The sequence below is a fragment of the Gallinula chloropus genome, assembly GCF_964237585.1.
Source record: "Gallinula chloropus genome assembly, chromosome: 1".
Classification (NCBI taxonomy): Eukaryota; Metazoa; Chordata; class Aves; order Gruiformes; family Rallidae; genus Gallinula; species Gallinula chloropus.
Genome location: NC_140085.1, coordinates 65,868,706 through 65,884,906, shown reverse-complemented (window position 1 = coordinate 65,884,906; position 16,201 = coordinate 65,868,706). Strand labels below are relative to the sequence as shown.

At 47.7% G+C, this 16,201-nt stretch overlaps 1 protein-coding gene across 1 annotated transcript; it reads right to left on the bottom strand.

Annotated features, from left to right (window-relative positions):
• Positions 1-5,650: 5,650 nt before the first annotated feature.
• On the bottom strand, positions 5,651-15,233 carry TCAF2 (TRPM8 channel associated factor 2). The gene is made up of 7 exons (XM_084263359.1): positions 14,611-15,233; positions 12,571-13,541; positions 11,429-11,523; positions 10,267-10,480; positions 9,188-9,427; positions 7,850-8,187; positions 5,651-6,910 (listed from the first exon to the last, which is right to left on the bottom strand). The coding sequence occupies exons 1-7, from the start codon at positions 15,225-15,227 to the stop codon at positions 6,665-6,667; spliced, it is 2,721 nt and encodes a 906-aa protein (XP_084119485.1). The 5' UTR covers positions 15,228-15,233; the 3' UTR covers positions 5,651-6,664.
• Between the last annotated feature and the right edge of the window lie 968 nt (positions 15,234-16,201).

Below are 16,201 nucleotides of genomic sequence, written 5' to 3'. Positions count from 1 at the left end.
CACTGGATGCTACTTTCTTACATAAGCTGACCTAGCAATACAATGAATTCCTGTATTAGCAAGAGGACAGAGCACAGACCTAGAAAAATGGCCCTCCAGGAGAAGGAATAGGGTGTTACCTCACATCTACCTCAGGCTGGAGTGAATGGAAACTCCAGCCATTTGTTATTTGCTTCCTATAACCTCAGTGGAGTGACCAGCTGATCTAAACCCATTTCCCTGGCAGCTGAGAAAATGCTGTCAAAATACCCACCATGCAAGGTTTTCTGCTGGAGGTTCAGATGGATGTCAGGGTCCTGAGTGAACCAAAAGGCCTTTATAGCCTTAATGGCCAATCTCACCTGCAGCTTTCCCCCAGTCCCTTTGCCCATGCACCCAGGCACTCCATTTTGGCTCAGCCCCGAGCCTTCAGATGTTGTTGGGGTGCCTGTCTCTGTCCCTGCCTCCTGTATTGGTCTCAGAAATTCGTTGTAGGTAGCTTATCTCCAGGATGCCCCTGCAGACATACCTGTCTCCTGTCAGGTCTCTGATGCAGTTCATTCAAGGCACAGGGTCTAGGCCTGACAATCACAAGACAGCGATTTTCATTCTGATCTAGCTGTGGCTAAACTATTCATCTTTTAAACCTCTTTCATTTGCTTTGCTAGCCTGTAGCCTGTGGGGAAAGGTATTGTTTGTTTCTGTGTGTTTGCACAGTGTGCTGCACAAGAAGGCTGTCACCCTTGCAGGACATGTTGGCCTAAAAAGAATAATGATGTCAACTCCTAGGCCAGATCTCTTTGGTTAGGGACATGCTTTTGCTTTCTTGACCGTTCAGTCATTTGTCTTCAGTGAACACTGAAATAACTACTTCTTATTTTTTTAATGTCAAGGTAACCTTTTTTTTTTTAAACTTTCTGTGTACAACTGTGTCCAACAGTCCTCTGGTGCCTGGAGTGCCTCCTCTCCCCCTCCTTCTTCCCGGACCTTGGTGTCTGCAAAGTTTCTTACATCTCAGTTGTTTTTTTTCTTTCCTCCTTAAAGATGTTGCCACAGAAGCACTATGACTGCCACTAATGGGCTTGGCCATGGTCAGCGGTGGGTCCATCCTTGAGCCGGCTTGTATTGGCTCTGTTGGACTTGGGGGGAGCTTCTAGCAGCTTCTTTCAGAAGTCACCCCTGTTACCAAAACCTTGCCACACAAAGCCACAACACCACGGCAGCAGCTTTACAGCCACATGCATTTTAATGTGTGTTGGATAATAAAGGCCCCACCTCAATAATGTAAACAGACTTGGAATAACCAGTGTCTCTTTGGCATTGAAGTTGGACAAGCAACCCAGGATAGAAGGATTAGAGAAAAGGAGCATGGTAGAGACCATAAATATCAGAGATGGCTTGCTGGGGAAACTTGGATCTCCCTCTCCACCCCCAGCGCTGTCTGTTGGGAAAGTGCACTCTTGGTCACATGCAATGAGGAAGCCTGTGAGGGGGCAAGACAGAACCCACACACCATGTGGCCATCTCTGGACTTGAGCTTACAGGCACAGCTGTGTGCTTAAATTGGGAGGAACCAGTAGGGATGCTTCAGCTGGGATTTCCTCTGACATGCAAAAATCTTCTGTCATGGTTTAAGTCTCCTGTCATCAGGTCTTTTATACTATATAGATGGCGTTGGCCCCTGACTCAGCAATCAAGCATTTCCTCTCAGACCACAGAGGTTTGAAAGGTGCCTGAATTGCCCACATCTCCTTCCACAGGCCAATGACTACTGTGTCCCTCCCCCTTTAAGCTGCTGCTGTTTGACACATCCTTGAATTTCTCCTCTCTAGGCATTCTGAGACATCTCGAAGCACAGCTGAAAATACACTTCTCCTTTGACAGAAGCCTTTAAATTTCTTCCTCTCTTCTACAATATTAACGTAAATTAAATTGTTTTGTACTTCCACACTGTTTCTCCACTGAGCAGTTTAATCCATTGTGGACCTCATAACCTCATTACTTGCTTTTGAGATGCTATGGGAGTTTCAGGGAGCTCTGCTTCAAAAAACAATTTGTTGGGTGAGGAGGAATGCTTCTTCCCATGTGTCCTGGTTCTGGCCAGGCGAGAGTTAACCTCCCCAAACAACCATCCCAGGTGAGCTGAGTTGGCCCAGGCTGTTTCCACACCACCTGACATAAAATGGGCTGGTCAGAGAGGGGTGGTTCTGGGGCAGTCTGAGTGGGGTTGGCCCTTGAGTCAGTGCAGTGCTATCACCACCTTGGGTTGGTGAAGCACTCTGTGTTATCACTGGGTGCCTGTATTCTGCCATGGGCTCTGTTGCCATGGTGCTGGTCAGGAAGCCATCAGCCTCAACTTGTGGGGCTTTGTGTCTCCCTGCTGGGGAAGGGGAGTGCAAGCAGTGCTGCCTGGGGCTGAGCCACGACTCCTTGGCAGTTCATGATTAATCCCTTGGCTGCACTCATTTTTTACGTTCTGTAGCAGCAGCTTCTGAGTGATCCTGTGCCTGGTCTTCTGTTTCCCCATTTGAGAAATGGAAGTAGGCTATGCACACCAGCTCTGGAAGCATTCAGGTATGTTTTTCAACCTGTTACCATGAGCCCAACCATGTTCAATTCTGCCTGGGTTTATTTACAGCCCATTTGGTGAGGCTGTATTTGTTTTCACAGCACATCATGGCTGTGCAGCACAAAGGCAAGGCTGCTGGATTGCAAGCACTTGTGCTCTCAGCCAGCCACTGATACTGTTTTGCATTTTTCCCTTACCAAGGGCTTTCCAGTATAATTAATTACCTTCCATCCTTCCTATTCCATCCAGGAACAAAGCATCTGTAAATTATGGGCAATGCAGTAGTTAACCCGGTGTCAGACAGCAGGAACAATATTTACTCTAGAGGCTGATGCAGAAAGTAATGGCTGCCAAATAATTTATGTAGTTATGAGTTTCAGTAATGTCCCTTGCTTTTACCCCTTTTTAAGGTGGGTCCAAGAAGGAAAGGCAAGCAAACATCACTGTTGTGGTTCAGCCCCAGCCAGCAACCGAGCACCATGCAGCTGCTTGCCCATATACACACACACCCCCTCCACCCTGGCAGGATGGGGCAGAGAAATGAGGAGACAGAGGCAAACCATGGGGTTGGGATAAGGACAGTTTACTGGGACAGCACAGGGAGAGGGAAGCAACAAACCATACAGCTCAGACCTCTGGCCTTGAGCTGCGCATCCTGGAGCTGTGTCACACCTCCCTGACCAGTCCTGTTTTATACTAAGCATGATGGTTAGTTTGGTTCAACTGTCCTGGCTTTGTCCTCTCCCAACTTCTGGTGGAAATTAACCCTATTCTAGCCAAACCCAACACAATTGCATACAAGGGTAGCACCAGATCCTTAAGAATGCAATCCATGTAATCCACGACTGAAGTCTCATCTAACTTGTGGAATTTTTCAGTTACAGTTTCATGAGAGCCCACAGCTTTTAAGCTGTGTGAACCATCAGAAGCTATGTCATACATAGCCCCTGTACTGTTTCTCTTTCAAAGAAGAGCAGAGGGCAATTACCAGAATTCAGTTTCTGTATGCAGCAGAATTCTGTTATCTTGGACCTCACAGTACTAGATACTTGCTGTTATGGAAGGCAGCTAAAGCCTAAATTAATGCTCTAATTTGGTCTGGTGACGACAGGGTAAGCTCCCTCACAGCAGCCCAAACATCTACAGTCTTCTGTGGCCGTTCTGGATGTACTCTTGTCAGCATGCAATGCTTCTGTCTCACCCTGCCCAGCCTCTAGCCAGGGTACTGCTTGTGCTTGTTAACTCATACAGAGCTCTGTGCTACAGCATCTACTCATGAGCAGCCTCCAGCCCACCACAGTTTAAAGGTGCCTCTCTCTTGCATCACTGCTGTTCTACCAGTAGTTCTATGCATAACCCATACCACGTGGCCAGCGTCTTGGCCACAGACTGTGTACCCAAAGTAGTGCTTTGCCTCTGAGACACTGTCACAAGGGACCTTTTGTTCTGTTCTTCAGCAACCAGTTTCTTCTGAATTGTAGTTGGGTTTTGGTTTTTTTTTTTTTTTTTTTCTGAAATCACAGACCTCATAAAGCTCTTTGATGTAGGACTTTGAAGGTCCTACATCTGCACGGTTGAATCTGGATTATCTTGGGTGAAGAACAAGGAATAATTCATGAAAATAAACCAGATCTATACATTTCCCTACAGGGTGTTATATGCCAAATACACTTGATCTGAAGGCATCCACATATCTTAAATTAAGTCATGATATACTTTATGGAAAGAAGCCAGCAATATCTTAATATTGTAGTTTAAGATTGTAGTTTATACTTCAATTGCTCTTTCCTACTAATAAAGTACATGTTTACATGCTGAGGGTGCACTCTGTCCTCTCACGCACGTCACTGATGAGTAGGTTGAACAAGACCAGAACCAGTACTGACCCCTGGGGTACACTGCTAGCTCCAGGCCTCCAGCTAGACTCTGTGCCCCTGATCCCACCCTCTGTTCTCTCTTTCAGCCAATTTTCAATCCTCCCCACTGTACATTCATCTAACCAACATTTCCTTAGCTTGCCTAGGAGGATGCAGTGCGAGACGGTGTCAAAAGCCTTGCTGAAGTCAAGGTAGACAATGTCCAATGGTTTCCCTTCATCTACACACCCAGTCATGCCCTTATAGAAGGCTACCAGGTTAGTTAGGAATGACTTTCCCGTAGTGAATCCATGCTGACTACTTCTGATAACCTTTTCTTCCACATGTTTTGAGATAACCCCCAGAATGAGTTTCTCCAAAATCTTTTGTGACGTTTTGATACATCTGACACTTCACCTACTGGTGAAATCACCATTAGCCTGATAATAAATGGAAATTTATTTGGGTTTTTAAATTTACTTTATGGAGAACAACAGACATCATTCTGAGGGTGACATTAATCTGAGTTAGTCCCAATTCTGAATTTATTTCCTACACATGCCTGCATATTTCAGGCTGCATTTAGAGCTGGTGTAAATAAATTGTATCTTCTCCACCTAAACTCCTATCCCTATGGTTGAACTAATCCATACTGGCTCAGAATCCAATTCATCACTGTGGTGGGTCAGCCTCAAGCAGGGGCTGAGCACCACATGCTGCTTGCTCACTTCCTGAGAAGAAACAGACAGAGCCTCCCTGGGCTGGGATAAGGACAGTTCACTGACAAAATCACCATGAAAGGGGAACAGTAACAGCCAGTTACACTCACACCCAGGGATAGCACAGAGTACCTTACCGACCCAGTGATTAGAGTGCTGCACAATTCAAGGACTGACCCCATGCCCCAGCTGCATCTGGACTGCTCTGGAGGCACCCAGGAGCACCCCTCCCCAACCAGCCCCTTTTATGGGGGAGTGATGTCAGGTGGTGTGGAAACAGCCTGGACTGACTCAGCTCCCCTGGGCTGGCTGCTTGGGGAGGACAACTCTGGCCTGGCCAGAGCCAGGACAGTCACCTTTTTCTTTTGTTCTTTTTTTCTCTTAAATATTAAAAGATCCAATTTGTTATGTTGGTCATGAAAAAGCAATAAATCCTGCCACACTTAGGTAAAAGAGCTGATAATAGTTTGAATATATTTTGTAATGTACACAAACTTAACTTTTATTCATAAACTCATTAGGGGTGAAATCTGCTTCTGTAGTAGGGTCAGGTGTAAATCTTTATGCCATGTAAATTTTCTTCTGACTCTTCAAACCAGGACCAAATGACTATTGAAACACTAAGCTGTGATTCAACTCTGCATTTCTTTTATTGGAAAAACAACTCATACTTCCTTTGCTCCTTGGAAAAGTCTGGTCCTCTGTCTTGATGAACTGCTGTTGTCCTTCTCTCTGCTCCCTCACGCTGTCATGTCAGTGCCTATTTTTTAAATCTTTGATCAATCCCCAAGTTAAACCCTTACTGACCACAATCAGGTCACCTCTTCTTGGTTTCCACTCTCCAGCTATGGTTAAGAGCCACGGCTACAACTTATACTCAAAAATCTGATTGTTGGATCACAGAGTCATACAAGGCAGGAAGAAACCTACAGCATCTCAGTATCAGCTAGGTATGATGTAAGCAGTATATAAGCTTTATAAGGTCATTTTCATCACAGTAGGCGTGGCAGATCTGCGTTCTTAGAGCTATTAAAGATTAAGGATTTTAAGCTAATCACAATCATAGTGAAAACTTTGTATTACTGAGACTATATAACTGAAGACTAAGACATTGTGGAGGTCACTATTTGCTTTACTGACCCTTCTTCTATTGGCGTTTTCCTTGAGACCACTCAAGGACTGCTCCACCATGAAACTTTCCATTTCCTCAGAGAGAGGTTCTGCAGGAACTAGATATGCTCAGAATGACATTCCTCCTGTGGTGATGAAAGGTCATTCATTATTTTCAGAAGGTGGCTTAGGTGGTTGCTGAGCTACACAGAAGTTTCTGCCGAGTTCCTCTTGGTGACGACCTCACAGAATCATGGAATGTACTGAATTGGAAGGGACCTATAAGAATCACTGAGTTCCAACCTCCACTGATAGCACAAAACTAAAGGATTTAGTGTAAAGCTAAGCGCCCAGTTAGCTATCAGTCAGCACACAAGAAGAAAAAGATAGGCCATAGGTAGTCTAAAAATCAAGGTTTAGCCATATTTTCTTCATGGTCTGTAGGATCTCATTGGGTCCTGTTCCCAGCTGGGTAAAGAGGACAGTTCCACTGCCAGTTCTTTCTTGATAGGCCAACCCCAGGTAGTAAAAAAAGGAGCCAGGTTCTTATTCACCTGCTGAGAAAACTTCTTTGCCCACAGGTTCATCTTTGAACTTTTATCTTTTGGGATGTTTGACATTTTCTGGTAGTCAGCGAAGAGCTGGATGAAGGGGTCCCAACCAAACCCTTCCTGCAACTGATGGAGAAAAACACAGTGTAAAAACAGTGAAGTTCTCATCTGACTGGTGTGAGATAGAAGATGTGGGCTTCTGCAGTCCCTCTTAGAATACATGTGAAGTTAGATAAAGGCATCCAACTTCCAGGCTTCACACCACAACTCACTGCACTGGAGTACAGAAAAATACACCTTCCCATTACACCAGGAGATGAAAGGCGCATTGGGAGAAGCTGGAAATGGCAGCAACCAACTCTACAAGCTGCTGATTTGGGCAGAAGAAAGCTTCTTGAGCAGTGAAAAGGCATCAAAGAGGACACTGACAGACCCTGGACAGATGGAGCATAGGAAATCAAGGAGTAATCAGAACACAGGAAGGAGAGACTGTGAGCCAGGCATCTTTGACTAGGAATAAGGGATCCAGATAATCCAGATAGGAGAATTGCTGTTGCATGCACGAAGAGTTTAAAATAAAGAGCCAGGGGAAACCTACACTGGTGCTCAAGATGAGGTTAATCTGAACAGCTGACATGGAACAGTGTAACGGATGCACAGTGTCCACTCAGTGTCCACAGTTCCTTACAAAGCCATGACCTGCATCTCACTGATACTAAATAGACTGACAGTTGCATTCCCCAAATCCTCCATCCTGCTGGAACAGATAAGCAGGAGGCAGCAGTTCTACATTAGGCAGAACAAGCAGGCAGCTATCTGCCTCTGATAACCCCCTATGGATAATGAAACTCCCGGAGCTGAGACCAGCTATGGACTGGGCAGTACTGTTTTGTGGGAAGGTTGGAGAGCCATGAGGAGGCTGACTGGAACGGGTCCGGTCTTGTGCCAGTCAGAAGCTGTAAGCCAATTTATACTGGAGGAGGCTCAGCTCCAGTCACCAGGCTGCAGACATCCTCTGACACAAGCTTCACTGACTGCACTAGCACACACGCTTTTCCTGGTTACCTGCAGGTATGTCTCCAGCGCAGTCCACACCTCCCAGTGCTTTAGTTGAGCACCTTTCTTCAGGTACTCCCTTATCCTTTCCTCCCGACACTTGGGTTTAAGTGCCTGATGGGCCTTGTGCCTGGGAATCCCCAGTACATTCTCATGAACAAAGACAGACCAGAGGTTGCAGGTGGCCTCTGTGGTATGAGGGGGAAACTCCCATGCCTGCTGCTGTTGATTGTGTCCCAGCTCATGGATAGGACCCCAAAGACCAGTGGTTTGCATGTGCTTCACATCTGTCATCTCCTTCACAGATCCCAGGTGTCCCATGATGGGGTAGCCAGCATGCATCCAGCCTGCAGGAAACACAGGAACCAACACATGTGGTAAGTGCCCACCCCAGTGCCTCTTAGACATAAATGACTGACACACAAAAAGTTCAGGTCCAGTTGTGTGAATGAAACCATTTAAGTCCTCCCCGAAGCAGAAGGGAATTTTCTGTCTGCATACTGATGTGTTTTAACTGGCATTTCCTCAGGACAGTGGAACTTCACAACCTCAAGTAGTGGGACAAATTCTTTCCCTGTGTCTTAGCAAAGGGTTAGGACATCAGAGTTCAGGCCAAACACTTTTTTCACTGTGGGATGATGAATTTAACCATGCTACTTTGAAAAACAACTGAACAAAACTCATACTGCAAAGTTCCACATTCACTATCTGATTTTACTCTAGATCAAATGCACTCAGTTCACAATTTGAAAAGCTGGGCTGGGAGAGCATGACCTGCAAAACTACAACCTCATGGGTTTTGACAGTGATACCAGTTCTTCCCCACTGCCATCATCTCAAGCAGATGTCTTTTCGGGCTAAGCTTTCCCCACGATTACCTCCGTGCAGCCCCCCACCAGCAGGTAGGCACGCATGGGTTCAACAACCATCCCTGAATCCGTAAGAACCTCAGTCCTGTGGCTGAGGCAGGGAAAATCAGGGATCAGAATGCCACCTCCCAGCTGTGCTGAATCTGCAGTGCTTTCAGGAGGGAGAATGAGTAACTACATGGGAGCCAAAGCCACTGCCAGCAGCAGCTCTGCCTCTTGACATGCCCAGGCGGCAGAAGAGCTGCATGAGACAACACTAGGCTGGAGAGCAGGGAAGCACCTGAAAGGGCCAGTACCTTTCCTAAGCACTGCCTTACACTGTTTCCATCCTGATGGAGCAGCTCACAGTTACAGAAGGGTCACACTCATTTGACACCTTACGTATCTTCCCAGCCTGGTTTCAGCAAAACAACAGGCACAGACATTTCTGCTGGAGGCCACGTGTCTCTCAGCCCCTTGAGAAGGTCAATGTACCTACCACAGGAGATCTGGACATCTGTTACAATCCTCTCTGGCCTTGGGAATTTTGTTGGTACGGCTGCCAATTTGCTTATTGCCACCATGATCTCGTTCCAGAGGGTCAGCAGTGGCCGCGGATTCTCCATGTCGCGGATGCTGTCAGATGGCACCGTCAGGATGAGATTCTCAACAGCGAGTTCTGCCCAGGGAGCAGGGTAGCGCCGGATACAGGCCTCCCACTGCTTCTCACAGGTCTCCCCTACATCAACACCACCAAAAAAAAACCATTAAGCACGGCTCTGCCTTTTGAGCCTGCTCCTAGAGATCAAGCTGAAGAAAGAGACCAAGGTCAGGAAATGATCTTGGAAAACGGAATGCGGTGGTTGTGAGGCTGAGGGTGGTGGCTGTTAGTTAATCCTCATCCTGTGCTGCTTGGGTAATCTCCTTTAGGCTCTTTTATGGCTAGGAGACAGACTGGGCAGGACTGGCACATCCCAGAGTAGTATCATACCAAGAATGGATCCCTGTTTTCCACCTGAGAAAAAGCACCAGTGTCCCTTGGTGATCTCACTTCTCCAGCAGATTTGCTATTTCATTTAACAATCCTGGTTTTGTTTAGTTTGACAGAAGAGCAAGAAGAAATCACATACAGGAAAAGAAACACTGATGGAAAACCTGGGAAATTCAGCTGGGAGGTTTACTGTAGGGACTGGAGGTGGCCATATGGGGCACAGTAAAGCAGGCAGAGCACAAGGCTGGCTTTGTTGTGGCAGAGGTCAGCCGGTCTGCCTCCAACACAAGGGTTTCCATCAGTAATGACAACTCCAACCTCCAAGACATGTCAGTTTGGACAAATCCTGCCCATCCTGTGACAGCTCCCTCAACTACCTCCTTCCATGTAGTAGGCACAGAGTGACTAACTTCGGACTTACCAGAATCCCAGAGGACCACAAAGCAAGGAAAGTAAATCTAGGTATTCCTAAACCCAGGCATATTTAAGACATTCCTAAACATGGAATCAACCTTCCTTTCAGCCTCAGAGACAGCAGCATCTGTGAGGAGCACTGAGAAGAACGGCACCAAGGCAAACAAACCTACCCAGCTTGAAGAAAGGAGCTCTGACTGCCCCTTCTACCGTGATGGGCACTTTACCCAGGACACTCTTTGCTGGTACCAGGATGTAAATGAGGCCACCCCAGAGGCAGGAAATGGACTGCTTCTGGCAGGCAATATCACAGGTGCGGATTACCACTGGGGCTCGTTTCAGCTCTGAAGCGTTGGAGAGGTCATCTGCGTGGCACCCAATCTGCACCTGGCAAACAGAAGGGTAGGGGAACAGCTGGTCAGAGGGCTCCAAGTGTCACCTGGCAGAGTCACCACAACACTGTGTCGTCTGCAGCAGCAGCTGTCCTTTGAGGGCACGCTTTCAGAGACAACCTGCTGACTCCAGTCTAGTCCAAGCTGTGGACAGTCCGGCCTGTGCCCACCAGAAGCACCAAACACAGTGAAAAGAAGCTGAAGTTCAGTAGAATCCCTGTCTCAGGCAGTCGTGCAGCTGCACTCCCATTATTATTGGGTCAGCCACATCCTTCACCAGCAGTACTGTGGTGACTTCTTGGACTTGCATTGACCATTCCTTCACCAGCATCGAAGTCACATCCTGTGACATGAGTTGGAGAGATGTGATCACTGCTGGCTTTTCTTGTGTTTCTTCCTGAATCAGCATGTGGCTGCAGGATCAGACAGGAACACCTGAGTTGTCTTTGCTTTTCAGCTACAGGGAGCTTGCTGCAAAAAATATCCAAGCAGGTAAGCATCTATCTGCTTTGTACTCTGCAGAGAACAGGATCCCAAGTAACCAGCTTCTATCTGATCTGGACACATCTACCTGAGCAACAGTGACAGCGCTGTGACGGTACCGTATGAGAGATCCGCAGAGACAGAACTAACTTTGGTGCACAGAAGAGCTGAAATACTTCTCTTGGGCCTGAAACCGCCGGGATCAGCTCTCTCTGCATGACAACAAAACAAACACTGCTGCCTGCAGGCAGCAGCCATAGCCTGGTATCCCACCATCACACAGAAGTAAGAGGAATGCAACGGAAGAGAGCGGGAAACAAGGTTAAAAATCATGCCAATACATGGAAAGTGCCACAGGGTGGCAGCAATAGGAAAGGACTGAAAAGGCAGCAAAACCAGCCGCCTGCAAGCTGAGGCCTCACCTGACCAAAAGACGTTGGTGTTAAACGGCAGCGCTTACCTTCAGACCAGCACCCATCACTAGGCAAGGGAATGTTATAACTGCTGTGTGCCCTTCAGGGAGGTAGAGTCCTGTACTCCTCCAGGCCGTCTTACCTGAAAAATAAGAGAACAGAGTCCTAAACAGTCAAGGACTTTTTCAGCCTGGGATTACAGATTTTGGAGATTTCAAACTGCAAAAGAAGAGTATTCTTTCCTTTTCTCTCTCTTTTTTTGTTTCTTCTACAGTCACAGAACTGTCTCATGTTCTACCCAACCTGTCATAAATACAGCTTTAATGCAATAAGGTAGCAGCGTGACCAAGAAAATCACACTGTTAGTAAGCAAGACAAATTTAAACTTTTCCAAATGCCAGGCTGAAATATGCTTACTAGAAAATAATAACAACAGTAAAATAACAATAACAATAATAATAATAGGAGGAGGAGTAGAAACCAAAACCCAGTACCTCCTCCACTGTGATCTTCTTACCCTAAAGCCCTTGTAAGGCGTCCATACTGCAGTGATGGCCTGTGTGGCAGGAATCTCATTGATAGATACAAGGCCTAAGCTTAGACAAATCATTCAGGGTATAATTCCCAAATACCTTGGCTCCAGTGATGATGTCAGCCCAAGAAGTTCCCACTATGCTTTCAGCCTCTTTCTTTTACCCCCAAAACCAGACCTTCACACCATCAATTATGCTGACAAGTTGTGAAACGGTGCTATAACTCAGGCTGAAGTTATCTAGATAAAAAATAAGCCTTTTGTTCCTAACTCCCACCTCTTTGTAGGATGGCCCCACAGACCAGCTGTATCAGCACAAATATAGTGGTGACAATATGTAGTACAGAGCCCCGAGTTTCTCCAGGAGGCTTTCTTGCCAAAGCAAGTATCCCAAGGTGCCTCTATTAGGAGGTTCTTCTTCCACAAGTGCCTGTGCACAGTAAGGAAGCAGGACTTGCATGGGAATATTGAAATCGGGGCTGGCCACAAAAGGAGCCCATCTGCCCCTCACAGAGGTCAGCCTCCTCACAAGTCCACAGTGCAATTGTGCATCTGTGCCCATGCTCAGGCATACACAGACACATCCACACTGAGGATGGGTGTCCCACTGATGCCAGCAACTGGATGCCTCAAGAGGAAGGGAGATATGCTCCTCACCTGGGTTTGTGCCATCAATTTCCACAGTGACAGGGACAGTACAGACCTCACCAGCACATTTCTGCACTAGGGCCGAGCTGTCTGTCATGGTGAGGGACAGCTCAGTCGCCATGCAGAGAAGGACCGCCTCTTTGGAGTTGCTTTTGACAGGGCACTTGCTGCTGACCTGTGGGATCCCATTTCTCTGAAGCACTTTGATCAGGATGCGGTGGAGTGAGGCATATGCCGGGCAATCGTGGGCTGGGATGTGCAGAAAGGCAGCGCAGTCCTGTGCTAGCCTTTGCAGCCAGCCCTTCAAGGGGGCCTTGAGCTCCTCACGCTCATCCACATGCCTGTTAAAAAGAGCGAGGGCCTTGCGGAAGTGGTAGTGCTCCCCAGACCCCACGGCCGGGTACTTAGCTGCCCGGGCGCTCTGCCCCAGGATGCTCAGCCCGAAGCGGTTAAGGATTTTGTTGCCAGGGTATTTTGCCACAGCAGCTTTGCCATGGTTCTGGGAAGCCCAGTACCAGGCCTGGCCTCCAATCAGTAGGCCACCTCCCTCTGCCACGAAAGCGTGAATCCTCTCCGCCTCTCCGTCGCTGTAAGAAGTGCAGCAGTACACGCTGATGTCATCTGTCAGCTGTGAAACTTGTGACTTCACATCTCCCTGAGAGAGGAGGCCACACAGTTTCTTCACTCTGGCATCCACACCCACCATCCCCTTTCTCCCGGCATCCAGCGAGCGGACAGCATTGAGCAGGAATCCTGTCATCTTAGGGGATAACAACTGGCTTTCGTGGCTTGCCACCACAACACGGCCTCGGCCATAGCACGCTGCAGCTAAGAGGCAACAGTGGGAGCTGTCCAAGCAGAGTGGGAAGGAGAGCACACCATGCACCAGCAAGGAGGACGGGGTACCCCCGGTTGTCAAATCCAGCTCTGACACATCACGCAGGAGAAACTCAGCATTAAGGCCAAGGTTGGCCTGGGGCCTGCAAAACCAAGAGAGTCCAAGTTAGCCCTCATTCCAGAATCCTTTCCTAAAAGGCAGCCCTGTCCATCCTGCTGCTGCTTCTTCCTCCCTCATCCTAGTAAATCATGCCAATTATTTGTTTGAAAATAACAGACATTTGGTATTATATTTCCACATGGAAAAGGCCAGGAAGGAAAGACCTGCAGGGATTTTCATTGTAATCTCTGCAGTTTCCAGTGCAGTGGCACGAAGCTGCCACAGAGGGGAAGTGAGGGAACGCTCATGCTCCTCGGAGAACCCACTGTGCCTTGTCTAACCCAGAAGAAAATGGTGTGAAGCACAGCCTGGCACAACTGCTGGCAAGGGGAGATGGAGGAAGACAGCAGAGCAACACCCAGGACTCTGCTGCCTGGCCTGCTGTGATTACAATAGCCCTGAGTTTTCAATCTGCTTCTGCTCCAGGATCCAAGGATTAAGGCTGTAATCCCAAATGAACAGAGAGCACGGAAGTTTCCTGCCCACAGCCTGTGTCAGAAGCTGAGAAGGGAGGTGGTGCCCAAGCCCAGCCCCTCAGCTCTGTGCCAGCCCCTGGGTTTCACTTGCCGAAGGTGACTTTCTGCAAGTAACCAGCTAAACAGGTTCGGCAGATGCCAGCCAGACCCTGCCCCAGAGGCCTGGACTGATGTTCCATCTCCAATCTGGCTTTGAACTGTGGGAAAGTTGCCCTGAACATGTGTGTGTACCCACCCAGGGAGAGGAGTTACTCCTCCCATCCCTGCCCGGGTGTTGCTGTGTGCTGCATTCAGGCACACTTGGTCAGACAGACTGCGCCTCTCATTTCCTTCCCCTCCAATGAATTCCCTGGGCCTGGCCCAGCTGTCCTGGCAGCAGCCGAAGGCACCATTCCTTCCAACTGCAAAAAACAGGAAGGTCCCCCTTAAATTGAAAGACAACAGTTGCACCCCATCCTGGCCATTGAAGAACCAGCGTTCGCCATCATTCTCATCTCACCTCAGGAACCTTCTGTAAACACCTCACCTGCATAGCATAACCTCAGCAGTTGTTCAAGTAGCAGTTCAGATACTCACGGGACATTTAAGGGGATCTTGGGAATCTTCTTGGCAACTTTGAAGATGCCTTTCTCCACAGAGTTGCCTGTGAAGTACACACCAGCCACACTGGTCACCTGGTTCCCAGGGAATCCAAACAGCACCTTCTCCTTGCCATGTTTACTAGCCCAGTACCAGGCTTGGCCCCCGATAAGCAGCCCTCCACCACCCTTCACAAAGCCAACCAGGTCTTTGGCTTGCGTGCTGTCGTAGGCATTCACACAGTACACCCCCAGGGAGGTGCTAAGCTCTGCCCCAGCCTGTACTTTGGTGCCAGCCCCGAGTAGCAGCTGGGACAGGGAATCCAAAGAAGAATGAACCCCAACCATGGCCTCAGAGGATGGCTTGAGCCACTCCACAGCGTTTCTGAGGAACTGGGAAAACTTGGAGTTCTTCAAGATTCCTTCATGGGAAACAACCACCATCCGACCTTTCCCATAGTGTGAAACGGCAATCAGAACTTCCTTCTTCGAGCTCACAAGCACAGGGAAAGCATCCTCTCCAACAAGTAGCAGCTCACAAGGAACAAAACCACCAGTGAAGTCCCATGGCCCAACACCTTTCACTAACAGCTCATAGGTGGCAGATGGTTTCATCTTCAGGTCACTCATCTGGTGGAGAGAAGACCAACATTCATTACAGCATGGATCAGCAAGAAAGCTGTAACAACTCGGAGGGGTCATTTCTGGGCCATCTATTAGGAACTCCAAACACATGGGAAACATTTACTGGAAGCAGCTTTGTGGTCACTGATTTGGGGCTTAGGTTTTTTTGTTTGTTTGTTTGTTTGCTTGGCTTTGTTACCACAGAATCACAAGGTTGGAAAAGACTATTAAACACACTATCAAACAGCTATTTCAACTTTGGTGACAAATGTATCAAGATGATGGAGGAAAAGAAAACAACTGTTTCTGCATCATAGAGGTAAACAAAGGCATTCCCTTTCCCATTAACAGTTTGTTTGGAGAGAGTACCGGAGGTTCTGTGGAATCTACTAGGAACTTGACTGGTAGAGGTGGTTCACATGGAAATAGCCAGAAAATGAACACAACACAAAGCATAATTCAAACATGTACTTCACTTTTTCCTTCCTACACAGATACATACAGAATTACACCAAGTTTCTGCAAGGTAATAGTCCAAAGTTGCACCTTTCTATCTCTGTTTAAGCACTATAAGCCCCTGCTTAATAGTAGAAGGTACTTTGAGGAGGAGGAGAGTCAGCAGAAATGATGAAGACAACCAGCTCTCCTGGAATAACTGTCAGTTTAAGCCATGCAGTACCTAGGAGAGCAGGTCTGGGCACATTATTTCAAGGAATTTATTTCCCTTTCCTGTAGCATTGTTTCTCCTGTTTTCCCACCTGTGAAGTAAAGGGAACAGTACTTACCTCAATTGCCAACCCCTCCGAAGTCTACAGGTGCTACGTGGTCTATTCAGGCTCCTGCAAGTGGAAGGTTTGGCTCTTCTGCTGAGCTGAGGCTGCTGTGACTGTGGAAAGAGGAAGGTTGTAAAGTAGAGAGTATGACCCAGTCCCACCCAGTTCCTGTCATTCAGGACTCACACTTAG

Bases quoted from the DNA above. Each gene is read 5' to 3' on its own strand.
- TCAF2 (XM_084263359.1), bottom strand. From the start codon at position 15,227: ATGAAACCATCTGCCACCTATGAGCTGTTAGTGAAAGGTGTTGGGCCA. The intron at 11,524-12,570 runs GTGAGGAGCATA...CTTATTTTTCAG, and splicing joins AATTGATGGCACAAACCCAG to GTAAGACGGCCTGGAGGAGT. The intron at 6,911-7,849 runs GTAACCAGGAAA...TTTCTCCATCAG, and splicing joins CGCTGGAGACATACCTGCAG to TTGCAGGAAGGGTTTGGTTG.